Here is a 16,350-nt window from a genome sequence, read left to right as displayed (position 1 = left end):
CCAACTAGAGGCCCCGTTCATGTTCCCAGCAGCCCCCTGAAGCCTGGGCTCGGCCCCCTAAGTTACCTGTGTGCTGGGAGGAGGCCATTGCAGTGGGGTCAGGAAACTTGGGGGCATCAGAGAGGGAGGACCTGGCCCAGGCCACAGGGCAGGCTGAAATGGGCCCACCAGCCCTGCCCCTTCCTGGCGGGGGTCCTCTTTTGCTTTGGTGACTCCTGGGGGTGGCACTTGGGGGCCCCATCTCATCCCTGGAAGGTAAGCGTGTCAGGCCCCTTAAGCATGAGAAGGACCCAAGGACCTTGAACCCTGTCTCCCTGTCCCCACCGCCCCCTGACATATGCATATCTCCTCGCAGGGGGTCAGAGGCCCTCAGGGAGCCAGACAGCCCTCAGACCACCCACCTCTGACTTCGGAGAATGGGGTGGGGCCTTGGCCCTCCCTTCCCTCACCGGGTCTCTGCCTCCTCCTGCCCCCTTGGGTGTGACAGACCGTTTGCTTGTGCGGGGGCTGCCGTGATGGTGATTGTGTCCTGATCCCTCTGAGAGGTGAAGCCCCTCTGCCTCCCTCTCCCTGGAGAGCTGTTTCGGGCATAACCCGGGGTGGGGGCCGCTCTGGCTGGAGAAGGAGCCAGGGGGCCTCGCCGCCAGCCTGTGGCCACCGCTTTGGGCAGCAGGCCCAACAGCTCTCCCTCCTGCCAGCTCGCCATGGGGTGGGGCCTCCGCTCAGCCAGGCTCCCCTCTGAGGCTGCAGGGGGGCCTGGATCTACTGGGGCCGGAGGTCAGGGCACCCCACTCCGCACAGCCTGGCACAGGGGCGGGGGCCCCGAAACCTAAGGTTAACTTTCTGTGTGGCCAAGGCAGGTCCTCTCCCTCTCTGAGCCTCTGATTCCCAATCTGGGGAGAAGGTAAGGGCTCTTCGGTAAGGGCCCCTGTTTGCAGGCTGCCGATGAGAAAGAGACCCAAAGGTACCCGATTGATTGAGTCCATGGGCCCAGCCACATACACCTTGTGCCATCTAATGGACAAAGTGGGAACTGCGGGGTGTCCCCACGCCGCCCGCTGTGCCAGGCGCTGGGCAGGGCAGCGGGGCCACCCGGAAGAAACAGCAGCCTCCTGGGGCAGCAGGCAGTAGCCAGGCAGTCACAACACGAAGAGCAGGGGCAGTGAGAGACGTTGCACTGCAGGGGCAGATGGCTCCTGGTGGGGGGAATCAAGGCGGCTTCATGGAGGAAGCAAGGGATGGCACAGCCAGAAGAGATGGAGAGACATGAAGGCAGCGCAATAGTCAGAACGAGGTGACCCGTGTGGAGGGGCTCAATGCCGTGTGCTGGTGGGAGCCTGGGAGACCCTGGCTGTATACATGGGTGATGTGTGTTCACAGCCCAGCCTCTCCCAGCGAGAATTCTGAGGGTGGGGGTGCTCAGAGGAAGAGATGCCTCATTCGCTCCCCCACCAACCTCATTCTGGAACAGGGACCCTGGGGCAATCCCATAGAAATCCCTCCCTGATGACCCCTTTCTTAAGGCACCAGCCACCCCCCAGCCCCGCCCATGCACCCTCTTTGTCGTTGGCCCAGTCACCTTCCTGTTTCAGTCATGGAGGGCTTACCTTGGGGTGTCCCTCTTCTCCTCCTTCACTTCCATCAGCCTTCCACAGGGTGTCGCCTGGCCTCCCAGGCCCTTGTCCTTCTCTTCTCCCCGCCTCAGCCACCCGTCCTGCAAGTCACCACTAATAAGGATGTGACCTTCTGTACCTCCATTCAGAACATCCCTTTCCCTGGACACCCCTCCTGCACTCAGTGTCCCCACTGCCACAATTCTTCCCGCAGTGCCTGGAGCCCCCTTTCTCTTTGCCCAGCGTGGATCGAGGCCCAGTGCTATCCCCAGACCCTGTGCACCCCCGGAGGCCTGCAGCCACTCACCTCTGCAGCCCTGCCTGGGTCTTGCAACACCCCTTTCATGATTCCCATCAGCAGACAAGCCATTCCCTGATTCCCCCCCCCTTCCCTTAAATGAGCTTCCCTGGACTCACACTCCCCTAGTTCCCGCCCATTTCTGTCCCCTGAGTGTTTGCAAAACGTCATTAGTGTTGTCCACGCGCTCCATCCACTGCTCCAATGAAACCCTCGTGTCCAGGTGGCCACGGCCTCGGGAGCCTCCAAGTCCCCCAAGGAAGCGTTTCTGTGCTTCCTTCTTCCCCTCCTGGCTCTTGGGGCTCCTCCCTCACCCAGAGTCTCTACCACACCATCGGCCACGTCTCCTCCCGCAGACCGCCCATGTGAGATGGGTGCCTGGTGCCCTCCTGGGCCACCGCTCTCCACACACCCTCTCCCCGGGGCCTCCGCCAGGACCACCGCTGGGAAAGTGCTTCTCACTCTGATGACACCTGAGCTCATAGCTCTGCTCTGTCCTCTCGCTTATCTCCGGGGTCCCGTTCCAGAGACAACTCCACTGTGACATGGACCAAACACGCTCCGTCTCCCTGTGGTCATCCTGCCGGAAATGCAGAACCGGACGCTGCTCCCGTGGAAACCCCCGGCAAACCCAAATCGTGAGACTCTACAAAACAACTGGCCTTTCTGCTTCAAGGGTCAGGGTCACGGAAGATGAAGAAAGGCTGAGAAACCGGCCCAGATTAGAGGAGAGTAGGTGGACGGGATGACAAGACACAGTGTGAGATCCTGGTTTGGATCCTGGTCCAGGAAGAAAACTCCAGGAGGGTAACTGACAGTGTGAGGGAGAGGGGCAGGTGAGTTAGCAGAAGCCTTGTTTGCTCATTGTCCTGTGGCTGTTTAACATTTGGGATCAGCTGCTTTGGCTCAGTGGATAGAGCATCGGCCTGTGGACTGAAGGATCCTGTGTTCGATTCTAGTCAGGAGTACATGCCCAGGTTGTGGGCTAGATTTCCAGTAGGGGGCGTGCAGGGGCAGCCAATCAATGATTCTCTCTCATCATTGATGCTCCTATCTCTCTCTCTCTCTCTCTCCCTCTCCCGTCTCTCTCAAATAAATAAAAATACATTAAAATTTTGTGTAAAAAAAAAAAAATCTAAAGGAAAAAAGGAACCTCCGCTTTTCAACACCACATCACCAAGAACCTGTGCTTCTCTCAGGCTTCCATCTCTCAGGAAACAGCAGCTTCATCCCTTTTTTTTTTTTTTTTAATTTAAAAACATTTTATTGAGTTTTTACAGAGAGGAAGGGAGAGAGAGAGAGAGTTAGAAACATTTATGAGAGCCGAAGCCAGTTTGGCTCAGTGGTAGAGCATCGGTCTGTGGACTGAAAGGTCCCGGGTTCGATTCAGGTCAAGGGCCCGTACATTGGTTGCGGGCACATCCCCGGTGGGAGGTGTGCAAGAGGCAGCTGGTCGATGTTTCTCTCTCATCGATGTTTCTAGCTCTCTCTCTCCCTTCCTCTCTGTAAAAAATCAATAAAATATATTTTTTTTTAAAAAAGAAAAGAAAAAGAAACATCTATGAGAGAAAAACATCAATCAGATACCTCCTGCACACTCCCCACTGGGGATATGCACGCAACCAAGGTACATGCCCTTAACCAGAATCGAACCTGGGACCCCTGAGCCTGCAGGCCGATGCTCTATCCACTGAGCCAAACCGGTCAAGGCAGCAGCTTCATCCTTGACTCCCTACTCTCTCAGACCTCACATTCAGTCCTTCCAGTTCCAAAATGTGCCCTGTCTGTGCACCTCCCTCTACCCTTTTGGTCCTGCTGTGCTGAGCCACCTGGCCTTCTCACCTCTGTGCTCAGCCCAACACTGTCTTTCTGCTCCTGAGATGCTCCAGTCTCTCCCCAGCCTTCCCACGGGGTTCCTTAGGCCTCAGCTCAGTGCCACCTCCTCCAGGAAGCCTTCCTGGACCACACTCCCCATGGCCACTGCAATCCTCATTCCAGCACAAGGCTGCTTCCTCACTGCCTATGTCTTCCTGAGGTGGCTATAAATTCCACACCATTAGGGACGGCCTCTCTCTGAAGCGTCCCAGTATCCAGTGTCAGGCACATGGTAGGGGTGACTAAACCATGGAACGGTGCCCTGATGGGTGGTGCTGCCCTCTGTAACCCCGCCTCCTCTCCTGAGGCGTCATTCCTGGGTGCACGTGTAGGTCCTTGAGCTCTCCAGCTCCCAAGGGCAGGCGTGAGGGAACCCCTTTTCTCTCCCTCCTGGTATCTGCAGGGTCGCCTGCCAGCTCTGGCCTCCCCTGGAGGCATCTCCAGAATCCCAAGCCCGCCTCTGGAATGCGGGGCCTGTCTGGGGAATGTCAGGGCTGGGGCGCAGGTGGAGAGGCTGTGGAGGGGCTGGGCGGAGCAAGGACAGCTGCTGGCATTCTGGCTGGAGCCCAGACACCATGGCAGCTGTCCCTCCTGCAGGCACAGCAGCTCACACCTCCACTTCTCTGCAGCACCCCCTCTCAAGGCCAGTGTCACTCTCTGGCCCTAGCTCTGGCCTGGCCACCCCCACTGAGAGCCACCAGGCCTTGAGCCTCCACTCCCTGTTGGGAGGGAAAATGGCTTCCAGGAGCCTCTGAAGTTTGAGAAAGGTGGAAATGATTCCCACACCACCTGGCCCATCAAACAGAGCCTCCCCGCGAGGGTGACCTTGAAAGGCCCCTGTGCCTCACTGGGCCCAGGTCCTCACCGGTCACACGGTGAGGGCAGGTTCGCCCCCTTGGTCCCTGGGAGTCAGTGGTGGCTGGAGGGAAATCCAAGTGAGTGACAGATGGGCCCACTGGGCCCCACAGCACCCTCTTCTCCCCGACCAGAGCTGAGATGGAGCTTGGACTGCTGGGCCGAGGGGCACCCCGGGCTTAGCCGGGTGCTGCAGGGAGTTATTCCTCCCTCCAGACACAGGGCCCCCGGCTGCCCAGGAGCTGGTGAAATGCAGGTGCCCCGGCCACCACAAGCTCCAGATGCTGAGTCGCTGGAAGCAGCCGCCCTGGGCGTCAGTCGTTACAGAAAGGAGGCAGCGGGGTCCGGAGCATGCTAGTCTCCGATCCAACCTACCCCTCCTGCGGAAGGCAGTGTGTGGGGGGGCTGGAGCCTGGGCCCTGGGAGAGGGGAGGAAGTGGCCCTCAGGGCAGGAGTAAACACTGGCCGGGGAAATGTCCACAGACCCTCCTCCCCAAAGGAAAGCAGACACCAGGCCTCCAGGGAGCAGGGCTTTATTTGTATTCCCCAGGACAGGGCTGGGGAGGGAGCCAGGGAGGGCCCTCGGTCAAGGACACGACCAGGATCACATTGTGGGGGCCCCGGCCCCCTGCTCCGCCCCAGGGCCCAGCGGGAGTTGGAAGGTGTTACTGCAGCTCCGGAAGGCGGGCATCTACTCCACCCCCTTCATGAACTCCAGGAATTCTGCGGGGAGAAGGGCAGGTGTGGGTCGGAGGTGGGGGCGGCACGGCGAGGGCAGCGGGAGATCCAGCGCACCCCCCCTCCCCTCACCGTCATAGTCGATGCGGCCGTCGTTGTTCTTGTCGCCGTCCTTCATGAGCTCCTCAATGTCGTCCTCTGTGATGGTCTCACCGGTCGCCTGGAGCATCACCTTCAGCTCGTCCAGGTCAATGTAGCCGTCCGCGTTCCTGCAGGGAGTGGGGGCGAGGGAGGTCTCAGGGCCGCTGGGAGATAAGACCTCCCGCTCCCTCATTGCACAGAATGGGAGACTGAGACCCGGAGGCCATACCGCTGTCCCTTTCCCCGGCTCTACTACAGTGGGGGTCAGAGGTCAGAGGTCAGGGGTCACGCACTTACTTGTCAAACATGCGAAAGAGATCAGATAGCTCCTCCTCAGACTTCCCTTTACTGTCATCCTTCATGCACCGGACCATCATGACCAGGAACTCCTCGAAGTCTACTGTGCCGCTCCCTGAGGGGCGGGAGGCACGGCCACGAGAGAGGAATCGTCGGAACGGCTGGCACAGCCATTGATTGATCCTAGGCCCTGGTGTCCTCACTGCAGCCACCCACCAACTCCGTGAGGAAGGTGGCCATTCTACCCATTTTAGATATGAGGCGACTGGGGCTCAGAGACGAGCACAGAGCAGTGAGTGGCAGGGCCGGGATTCGGATCCCCCGTGGCCTGCGGAGCAGAGGGGCTTACCATCCTCGTCCACCTCATCGATCATCTCCTGCAGCTCCTCAGGGGTGGGGTTCTGGCCCAGCATCCTCATCACCTTGCCCAGCTCCTTGGTGCTGATGCAGCCGTCCTCGGCGCCCAGCACGAAGATGTCGAAGGCCGCTTTGAACTCTGTGTGTCCGACGGGGGACGGGCAGTGGGACGGTCAGGGCGCAGCAGCCAGGACCCCAGATGGCCAGAGCCCTGGGGTCACTGACCAACCGGCCCCCGTCCCTCTGAGACCCCGAAGGTCACAGCAAGAGAGAGACTCCAGCATCGGGGCTCCAGCCTGGGGTCCTCAGGCTCCCCGAGCCCAGCCCTGGCCCCCCCCCCCCCCCCCCCGGCAGGTACGTTGGGGAACTCACCATTTTTCTGCTCTTCTGTCAGCTGCTCTACCTGGAGAGGAAAAGAGGGCTCAGGATTCGGGCTCAGGCTCTAGCTGCTGGTGAGGAAACCAACCCATCTCACAGGCGGGACAAGTGGAGCCAGAGAGGCAGGCCCTTCCCGGGTCACTGAGACCTCAGTCCTTCTTTCCTGCCCCCCAAGCCCTCTGGGGACCCCAGCAGGGCCAGGAGGGCAGGTGGGCACCCCCTCCAGGGCCAAGGTGACCCTGAGTAACAATAGTCCGTGACCACCCAATGCCCGCTGAAACCTAAGCTGGGTGGCCGAGGGACAGCTGTCCCTCAGGTTGGGACAATAAAGCCAGGGTGGGGGTAGGTAAAGCCGCTCACTGTAACCTGACCAGAGTGGCCACTGGGCTATTTTTAACGGGGGACAAAGTTAAACCTGGTGATTGTTCTGGGGACTCTGGCATGCAGGGGGGCGGGGCGGCGTTATCTGGCCCCCTGGCCTGCTGGTGCCTCAGGAGCCAAAATTAGTCCCCAGCCCCGCCAGGCCTTGTATGGGCACGGGCACAGGACTGTTCCCCCAGCTCCCTGGGCTCCTGCAGGCGAGGCCGGGGCACCCCAGAGCCAGCTGTAGCCACCCCGGCCGGCAGTGGGGCCAGGGTCCTGGGGCGGAGAGGAGGATTCCTTCAGAGACAGTTGTCTGTGTCAGATGTCCTTGTCTCTGGGGCATGGGGAGGTGTGGGGGGGTCCTTCAGCAAACTAAGCTTTGCACCGAGATGGAAGAGCATCTGAAGCCCCACAGAATGTTGAGGGACTTGGGGTGTCCAAGCTCCAGCCCTAACACCCGCTAAGCCACTGCGCCCTGAGCCTGCCAAGCCAGATAGGAGCTTCGGCTCTCCCCATGCCCAGTCCTTCCCTGCCTGTCCCTAACTTTAAAGCCCCTTCCCCAGCTCAGGATTAGACGCTGCAGCTCCCTCTTCACAACCCCTACCACCCCCTCCACAGCATCTTCAGCCAGCCCGGGGCCTGCCGGGGGCTGGCGGGTCATGAGAGTGTGAGAAGCAGAATTGAGGGGCAGAAATGGGTGTCTCTGAGCCACCAGAGAGACAGCTCAGAACAAAACGAGAGAGACGCTGAGAAAGATCCAAAGTCACAAATGCAGAAAGGCGTGGCCGAGAGGCAGCGACACAGACTACAGACCCTCGGAGACAGAGGCAAGCGTGATGCTGAAAGGTGCGACCCCCTCCCTCCTCCGCCCGCTCTCCGATCCCTGAGTCCCTCGCCCCTTCCTCACCCTGAACACCAGACCCAGCCTCCCCTTGAGGGCCTGGGCTGAAAGTATGTAGGTCTTCTCCGGGGTCCCCACCACTTCCCTGGGATGACCTGGTCCCCCCCATCCTGAGCGGAGGGACTCCCCCTCGGGCCCACCCGTCCCCGTCCCTCACCGCAGCCTTGTAGATGTCATCCATGCTGTCGGCTCAGAAGGCAGGCTGCTGGGCTAGCCAGGAGGCCCCGCGCTTAAATAGCCCTGCCCAGCTGCATTCCGGGCCCAGCCCACCCCTGCGTGTAGCATCCTGCCCCCCTCCCCCCAGTCCTGGTGATCTCAGGCTGGCCTGAGTCCCCGTGTCCTCTGTCCAAGACAGGAGGGTGAAGGGCTGAAAAGACCAGCTCTCCTACCCTTTGTTCCCCAGGAGGCTCTCTGGAAAGATTTCTGGAATGAATGGAAACATGAGCCTAGGACGGGACAGGAACTACAGAGCAGTGGGGCCCAGGCCAGGCCTCTACACACAGCAGCTCAACCTCCCCTCCCAATCAGGGAGGTGGATGATCTGACTCCCACTTTTCAGATGAGGAAACTGAGGCTCTCAGAGGGGGTGATGACTTGCCCAAAGCCTGGCTGACTTGGCAGCCCCAGCCTCAACTTAACTTCTCCGCAGTGGGGGGCAGCTGTGTGCACGGAGAGGCTGGGAGTAGAGGCCCCAGCTAAAGGAAGCCTCCAGCGCTGAGCTCAGGTCCTGCGCGGGGGACCCACCTTAGGGCAGAGTCGTCTGGAGCCCTCCAGCCAGTGCTGCCAGAGGAGCCACACCCCACACCGCTTCCCTCATCGGAGCAGCACTAGCTCTGGGCTTGCTCAGCTGCCGTCACCCAACAAGCACATCTGCAGATGCCCATCTATGCCTGACTGTCCCCTTCCTTCTGACCCAGCTGTGTTATCACCTCCTCTTCCTAAGTATGAGTGTGCCCTGGGTCGGAGCTCTCTCTGTCTTTATGCCCGTGCTTCCCAGGCGGGCTCTGTGGTTCCTGGGTCCAGGGCCAGTCTGTCGCCCTTTTACGCTCCGGTTTTAAGCTCTGGTGGAACCCCACTGGGGAGTCTTGTGCCCAATGGGCAGCACATATGCCTTCTCTCCGTCTTCACTCCCTCACCCCAGACTGAGTTCCCATAATCGCAATTTAACCCTCTCAATTCTCCAGGAGCCCATGTGACAGGATACCGAGTCTTGAAGAGGTTCACAACTGGCCCAGAGCTGTTGTTCGGGCTCTGAACACGGCTTCCATCTTCAACTCCCCGCTCCCCATCCCCATCCCGTTCCCTACAGAGGAGCCCAAGAGCCAGGTGGAGGGTGATGACTTCTTCCCTTTTTTTTTTTTTTAATTAATTAATTAATTTATTTATTTATTTATTTTTACAGAGAGGGAGGGAGAGGGATGAGTTAGAAACTTCGATGACAGAGAAACATCCATGAGCTGCCTCCTGCACACCCCCTATTGGGGATGTGCCCGCAACCAAGGTACATGCCCTTGACAGGAATGGAACCCAGGATCCTTCAGTCTGTAGGCCAACAGAACCTGCCCTGCCCAGGGCGACTTCTTCCCTTTTCCGGAGGGAGAAACTGAGGCCAGGCGAAGCTGTACTTGCTTCGGGTAGCCAGGGAAGTGCTAGGCCTTCTGTCCTCCGGGGCATCAAACGGTCCTGCTCGAAGCCTCCCGCACGGGCCTCAGTGTCTCCCGCGCGGAGCAGGCACCGCCGGCGCCGGGGGACAGTCCCGCGCGGCCTGCGCACGCGCGCTGGGCGTGGCAGCTGTCAATCACGCGCGAGGGGCGGGGCGAAGACGCGGAGAGGCGGCGGGGGGCCAAGATGGCTGCGCGGCGCGCGGCGGGGGCGGGGGCGGGGGCGGGCGCGGGCGCGGGCGGCCGAGGGGGCCGCGGGGCGGTGGGACGCTGACCCCGCCCCCTGCTGCCGCTGCCTGTCTGCACCGGGGCCGCCGCCGAGCCCGGAACATGGCGGCTGCGACGCGCAGCTTCGGGCCCGAGCGGGAGGCCGAGCCGGCCAAGGAGGCGCGCGTCGTGGGCTCCGAGCTCGTGGACACGTACACGGTGCGCGGGGGCGCGGGCCGGCACCTGGAGCCCGAGGCCTGGGGGGTTGGGGAGGAGCTCTGGGCCCCGCGACCCGGGGAGAATGGGGAGGGGCCGGCGATTTGGAGGAGGGGGCCTGGGATCAAAACGCCCGGGGAAGGGCCCTGCGCCCCGCGAGCCCCGGAGGAGCCCCTGGAAGGGGTTTGGAGAAGGAGGGCGCGTTCAGGGAAGGAGGCTAGGTCCGGGGAGGGGCCAGGGATACAGGGAGGGATGGCGGGAGCATTGGGGTCTGGATGAGGCAGAGGCGTCTCTAGATCCTCTGGGCCTGGAGGGGCGACGTCCTTGGGGGAGGGAGGGGGTTTAGGGACGGGGTGTCACGGGTGGAATTCGGGGAACCCTGCGGGTCATGGAGAAGGGGAGGGGGCGGAGCCTTGATCTGGGGAGCCAGGGGTCGCAGTTGAGATTTGCTCTCAAGTGAGGACATTTGAGGATTGCGTTTGGGACCCCTAGGTTCAGGGGGGTCTGGCAGGGATAAGAAAGGGGAGGGGGGGGGGGCTGGAGCCCAGACACGGGGGAGCTGAGGGGGTCGCTCAGGGCTGAAAACGCAAGACCCGGGGACCTTAGGGGTCTTCGTAGCTTTGGGAGCAAGTCCCGACCCCACCCCCCTGCACACACGCACGCACGCACACACTTCAAGGCTGTGGGAGAGACGGGGGGCGGCGGGGGAAGATAGAAAATGGGGAGCGTCCCCGGCTATGATGGGGTTGGAGGTGCTCCTGGGTTGGATGTCAGGCCTACGGGCCTGACAGGGCTGCCTGGGGTGAGGGTGCCTGAGCACCTCTCAGCCTCCTGGCCTTTGTTCCCACAGGGTGGGGGGCTTCGGCCCCGCCTGGGTCCCGTCCCCTTGGCCTTCATCCTAACCCTCCTCCTGAAGGCCATCCCTCTGGCTCTTTCTGCCTTCTTGGGCGGAAGGGAGGGGAGGGATGCTGCCAGGCTGGGAAGAGGGGCTACGGGCAGGTCCTGGAGCCTCAGGCCGGCCCTAGAGAAATGGCTTCTCTGTAGAGGGTTCAGCTGAGTTGATGATTTTCTCCTCCCCTCCCCTGCTGCAGAGAGGGGCGGGGCATTAGGATTTGGGGTCCTCCTCTAGGTGAGGGTTCAGGTCTCTAAGCCAATGACTGGCTGGCCATCATCACCCTTGGGCTGCGTTCAGCTGGAGGGTCAGCCCCCAAAAGCTCTCTCTATTCCGCAGGGCTGAGCCCCTCCTTTGAATGGGTGTGGGGAAGGTGGGTGATGGCCCTACCATTTTTGTCTCTAGGTGTGCTGAGTTGATTGTTAGTATACCTGCCTTTTCATTGAACACTTGCTGCAGAGCATTTTCATGCATTACCTTATATTATTTGATTACCTTATTTGATCCTTAAACCTATCAGATTTCAAGAGGGAGGAACAGGCTCAGTGAAAATTCAACTCCTGGTCACTTACATACGTGACTCATGCATAAGCCACAGCCAGGGAATGGCAGAGCACGTTGTCTTCCTTGACTCCAAGGCCCAGTCCCCTAACCAACTGCTAAGCCATTTTGCCTTCTGTTATGGCTTAATAATTCATCACCACTCTTCCCCACCCCCACCCCCCACCTCAGCTTCTTAGTGCCTTGACCCTTGGTTCGCAGCAGCAGTCACAGCTGTTAACCAGCTAAAAAGATTGGAAAAGGGCTTGTTTCCAGGATATAGGCAGGGCACCTGGGGAAAAATCTAGTAGGAAAGCTGGCTCTGCCAGACCTGGCCTTGTTCTGCCTCGGAATGGTGGTTTTACCTGAAGCTCTGGTTGGATTGGAGAATGGAGGCAAAAAACTAAAGGGATGGCTTGGTATGATAGTCTGCTCTGTTCCTCACTGTTGGGTAGAGCCACAGGCTTATCCCATGTGCCAGGTCCAGTGCTAGGACCATGGAGGAGGCTGAGGCTGAGAAGGGGCCCTAGAGTCAGGTGCAGCCTAGCTTGTGGGGTGGGAGTGGGGGATGCTGGATGGAGGGAAGAGGGGAGGGGGAGTTTGAAAGGGTCTGCAGCTATTGCTGGGGGTGAGGCAGGGCTCACCTGTCACTGACTAGTCAAGGGTTGCCTGCTTCCTCTTTTAGGTTTACATCATTCAGGTCACCGATGGCAACCATGAGTGGACAGTCAAGCACCGCTACAGCGACTTCCATGACCTCCATGAGAAGGTAAGGAGAGCTGGGGGGCCTGTGTCTCAGAGCTTGGGGGCTTTTAGGCCAAGTTCCCATTGTGCCACAGATGCCTTTTAGGACAAAACATACTCCGTGCCTGTAGCATTCTTTAATGCTCAGGAGCCCAGGTATAAGGAACAGGTTCAGGGTCTCAGGTCTGGTAGGGTTAATAAATAAGTTTACTAATTTAATTGCCAGAAAAACTGGTGGCTTTTGGGAGTTCAATCCTAGCATAAGGCAGTGTGTGAGGAGCATATTTGAACTTTAGTTTTAAGGTAGCCTGTCCTAGCTTGGATGTGAGATGCCGGGACAGTTTCTTGGGGGAGGGAATAGGTTTTAACTTGCTTGACCTGACTGTAGCTATTCTATAACCTGTACTTTAAAAATGGCTGTGATTCCACTTCTTCCTTTGCTTTTGGAAAGAGATGTCTTTCTCCGGGTCATTTGTAGTCCGAAGGTTTTAAAGCAGGCCACCCCCCTGATTGTTTTCATTCTTGTTTGGAGAAAATGGTGACTTTAAGAGCCTGGAGGTCTCCTTTTCTAAATGTCTCCAAAAGGAGCTTCCTGTTTGGGATTATGCTGTATTTGTCATATTCACAAGCTTGATGAGGCCAAACCCAGGTGCCCTGCTTTGTCACTAATCCTGGTACAGCTGCCACGAGGGGCTGGGGACGTCAAGACAAGCATCTGCCTTCAGGCTGCTAGCCTTGATCTTGCAAAGACCAGAAACCTATTGGTCTGTGGTTGACATGCTTATGTTTTTTTACAGCTTGTTGCAGAAAAGAAGATTGATAAAAACCTGCTTCCACCCAAAAAGATAATTGGGAAAAACTCAAGAAGTTTGGTGGAAAAGAGGGAGAAGGATTTGGAGGTCTACCTCCAGACACTCCTGGCCACCTTCCCCGGCGTGGCCCCCCGAGTGCTGGCTCACTTCTTGCATTTTCAGTTCTATGTAAGTTCCTCTCAGGTTTCCTCTTTCCCCTGCAAGCCCACAATCACCTGAGCTCAAGGCGGCACACCTCAGCTTTGAGGAGAGGTGGGCTGGAATTTGATCCTGAAGTTAGAAGGTGGAGGACCATCACCCTGGCGGGGATGGGGTGTGGGTAGAGCATGTTCATCGACAGACTTACCTTACGTTAGTTAGACAGACTATGACTACAGAGAGACTTTCCTCCCCCACAGGCACTTTGCTTAGCAAAAGCGGTCTGTGGGCGTTTAAGCCAGGTTTCTATCCAAATGGATGGAGTAGATGAGAAACAGCTAACACCTGGCATAGACTAGCGTGGAGTTGTTGGCTCACAGTCAAGACTCACTAAGGGATCAGTTTGTGCCAGCAGAATTGCCATCTGGAGGCATTGTCAGGTCAGGTGTGAGGGAGGGTGGGTGGCTTCCTCTGACGGGAGTGTATGTTGTGGAGCAGCTCTGCACCCCCTCTGGCCACTGGTGACAAGATGGGCTTCAAGGAAGGAGGCTTGGCAGTGAAATCAAAACATTAAAAGCAACTAACAGTTTCGCTTTTTATTTTTTATTGATTTGAGAGGGAGGCAGAGCGAGCTAGAGTAACACCCATCTGTTGCTGCATTTATTTGATTCTTGTATGTGCCCTGACTGGGGATTGAACCCATGTCAAGGACACCATTCTAACCAACTGAGCTACTGGCCAGAGCACAATTCCACTTCTTAGAATTTATTCTAAGGAAAAAATTGGGAAACTTTGGAAAGGATTTAGGGATAAAGGTAGTCATTCCAGGATTATAGCAAGATACTGAAAACAAGTCCCACAGGAGGTCATTTTTTTTTTTTTTTTTTTTAATCAAGAGTACAACCAGATAATTGGATATTCTGCTAGAACCGTGGTTGGCAAACTGTGGCTCTCGAACCACATGTGGCTCTTTGGCCCCTTGAGTGTGGCTCTTCCACAAAATACCATGGCCCCGGCGAGTCTATTTTGAAGTGGTGTTAGAAGAAGTTTAAGTTTAAAAAATTTGGCTCTCCAAAGAAATTTCAATCGTTGTACTGTTGATATTTGGCTCTGCTGACTAATGAGTTTGCCGACCACTGTGCTAGAAAAATGATGGTGTGGCTATGGATTTATTGACATAGAAAAATAAGTATTATTATATGAAAAGAGCAGGCTATAAAAAAGTATGTAGAGCCGAAACAGGTTTGGCTCAGCGGTAGAGCATCGGTCTGCGGACTGGAGGGTCCCAGGTTCAATTCCGGTCAGGGGCATGTGCATTGGTTGCGGGCACATCCCCAGTGGGGGATGTGCAGGAGGCAGCTGGTCAATGTTTCTCTCTCATCGACATTTCTAGCTCTCTATCTCTTTCTCTTCCTCTCTGTAAAAAATCAATAAAGTATATTTAAAAAAAAAAAAAGTATGTATAGTTCCATTAAAAAAGAGTTTTGTGGCCGAAACCGTTTTGGCTCAGTGGATAGAGCATCGGCCTGTGGACTGAAAGGTCCCGGGTTTGATTCCGGTCAAGGGCATGTACCTTGGTTTTGGGCACACCCCCAGTATAGGGGGTATGCAAGAGGCAGCTGATCGATGATTCTCTCTCATCGATGTTTCTAACTCTCTATTCCTCTCTGTAAAAAATATATTTAAAAAAAAAGAGTTTTGTGAATATATTTGTGTAGGAAAACTCTAGAAGTTATACACCAAAATAATAATATTAATTATCTCTGGGTGGTAGATTTTTGAAAAATTTACATTTAATAGTTTTCCCTTTCAGGCTCACCTTTTAAGAAGGGACTTATGGGGCTGTTGTCTTAAAGGCCCAAACATGTTTAAAAAACAAATTTTCCTGAAGTATTTTCTGAGTCAGATGGCTGAGCTTTTCTTGAGTGCTAGATTGAGCCTGGACATTGGTCATAGCACTAGTGGTGGGCCACGAAGCTTGAAGGGGCCACATGGGAAAGGATGGCAGTTACAGATGGGAGATGCATTTATGCTTTGATTTTGTTTAGCGTATACCAGCAATGGATGTGGTCAGCAGTTTCCTGGTGTAGGTATCTTTCTACGTTTTCTTTCCTTATGTGAGAAAAAGTTCATGACTCTTTCAGACAAACTTTACTGGTTAGTATTTTAAGAAATACTGCACTGATGAAAGCTTTGAATAGCTATTTAAGGATAAAACTTGTTAGCAGCCCTTTGAAAGTGTGACTCATTGCTTTAAGATGTGGGTCTTTGAGGAGGTAGTCCCTCGGGCTGCCTCAGGTTTTCTCACCTCTGAGCATGGGAAGGCCTTCACTACTCTTCGGAGATATGTTTGCCTGAGGTGGGCTGCGTCTGCCCACATGTGTGCTTCTGGTTTGAGTCGTGCTCTCCTGCTGGAGTAGTATGGACATATTTAAAATTACTGTTATCAGACAGGCCCCCTGGGTTACAATTCCATGGTGTTATTACATCAGAGTTTCTCAACCTCGTGGCATTTAGGGCTGGATAATTGTTGTGGGGGCTGTGTGTGCATACCTCACTTAGTGTAATGTTTTCATACTGTAGCGTAAGCTCCTTTCATATTGTAGCAGAAATCATTACTTTAGTATTTTCATGGGCTAAATAGTCTATTTGGATATACCACATTTTGTTTATCCATTCATCAGTTGATAAACATTTGGATTATTTCCATTTTTTAAAATATATTTTTATTTTTTACAGAGAGGAAGGGAAAGGGATACAGAGTTAGGAACATCGATGAGAGTTAAACATCAATCACCTGCCTCTTGCACACCCCCTACTGGGGATGTGCCCACAACAAGGTACATGCCCTTGACCGGAATTGAACCTGGGACCCTTGAGTCTGCAGGCCTATCCACCGAGCCAAACCTGTTAGGGTGTCCATTTTTAGACTATTTTGAATGATGCTGCTATGAACATTCATATAGAAGTTTTTTGTGGACATGTTTTGTTTCTGTTGAGTATGTAGTAAAAGTAGAATTATTGGATCATATGATAACTGTTTAACTTTTTGAGCAGCTGCCTAATTTTTTTCCAGAGAAACTGTACCATTTGACATTCTCCCAGCAGTGTATATGTTCTTTTCTCCCCACATCTTTGCCAACACTTGTTACTGTCCATTTTTTTGATAGCCATCCTAATGGGTATAAAGTAGTATCTCATTATGGTTTAGTTTTGCATTCACCTAATGACTATGTAATGATGTTGAGCCTCTTTTCATATGCTAATTGGTCATTTGCATATCATTGGAGAAAATATTAAAAACTTTTGTACTTATTAAAAATTAGGTTATTGTCTTTTTTTAAAAATATATCTTATTGTTTTTTTTATAGAGAGGGAGAGGGA

At 55.6% G+C, this 16,350-nt stretch overlaps 2 protein-coding genes across 16 annotated transcripts in view; one reads left to right on the top strand and one right to left on the bottom strand.

Annotated features, from left to right (window-relative positions):
* Positions 1 to 5,158: 5,158 nt before the first annotated feature.
* Positions 5,159 to 8,052, bottom strand: TNNC1 (troponin C1, slow skeletal and cardiac type). The gene is made up of 6 exons (XM_036430946.2): positions 7,914 to 8,052; positions 6,487 to 6,517; positions 6,107 to 6,253; positions 5,758 to 5,872; positions 5,452 to 5,588; positions 5,159 to 5,364 (listed from the first exon to the last, which is right to left on the bottom strand). Exons 1-6 carry the CDS (start codon positions 7,935 to 7,937, stop codon positions 5,333 to 5,335), a joined length of 486 nt encoding a protein of 161 aa, XP_036286839.1. The 5' UTR covers positions 7,938 to 8,052; the 3' UTR covers positions 5,159 to 5,332.
* Positions 8,053 to 9,624: 1,572 nt separating this feature from the next.
* The window catches only part of NISCH (nischarin), a 33,123-nt gene continuing 26,397 nt past the window's right edge, over positions 9,625 to 16,350 (top strand). For 6 of the 15 annotated variants that reach the window (XM_045579096.1, XM_045579105.1, XM_045579104.1 and 3 more), the window contains exons 1-3: positions 9,628 to 9,843; positions 11,958 to 12,041; positions 12,814 to 12,996. In XM_045579096.1, coding sequence (XP_045435052.1) covers positions 9,748 to 9,843; positions 11,958 to 12,041; positions 12,814 to 12,996 — 363 coding nt within the window. In that variant the 5' untranslated portion in view covers positions 9,628 to 9,747. Of the gene's footprint in view, positions 9,844 to 11,075; positions 11,106 to 11,957; positions 12,042 to 12,813; positions 12,997 to 16,350 lie in introns of those variants that run through there. The other 9 variants (XM_045579103.1, XM_045579102.1, XM_036430934.2 and 6 more) reach the window with 5 other exon arrangements.

The sequence above is a fragment of the Pipistrellus kuhlii genome, unplaced genomic scaffold (assembly GCF_014108245.1).
Source record: "Pipistrellus kuhlii isolate mPipKuh1 unplaced genomic scaffold, mPipKuh1.p scaffold_m20_p_11, whole genome shotgun sequence".
Taxonomy (NCBI): domain Eukaryota; kingdom Metazoa; phylum Chordata; class Mammalia; order Chiroptera; family Vespertilionidae; genus Pipistrellus; species Pipistrellus kuhlii.
This window is presented reverse-complemented; position numbering and strand designations above follow the sequence as displayed.

Coding starts and splice junctions, on each gene's coding strand:
- TNNC1 (XM_036430946.2), bottom strand. CDS start 7,937: ATGGATGACATCTACAAGGCTGCG. Junction 6,518..7,913: donor ATGACATCTACAAGGCTGCG/GTGAGGGACGGG, acceptor TTTCCTCTCCAG/GTAGAGCAGCTGACAGAAGA. Junction 6,254..6,486: donor GACAGAAGAGCAGAAAAATG/GTGAGTTCCCCA, acceptor TCGGACACACAG/AGTTCAAAGCGGCCTTCGAC.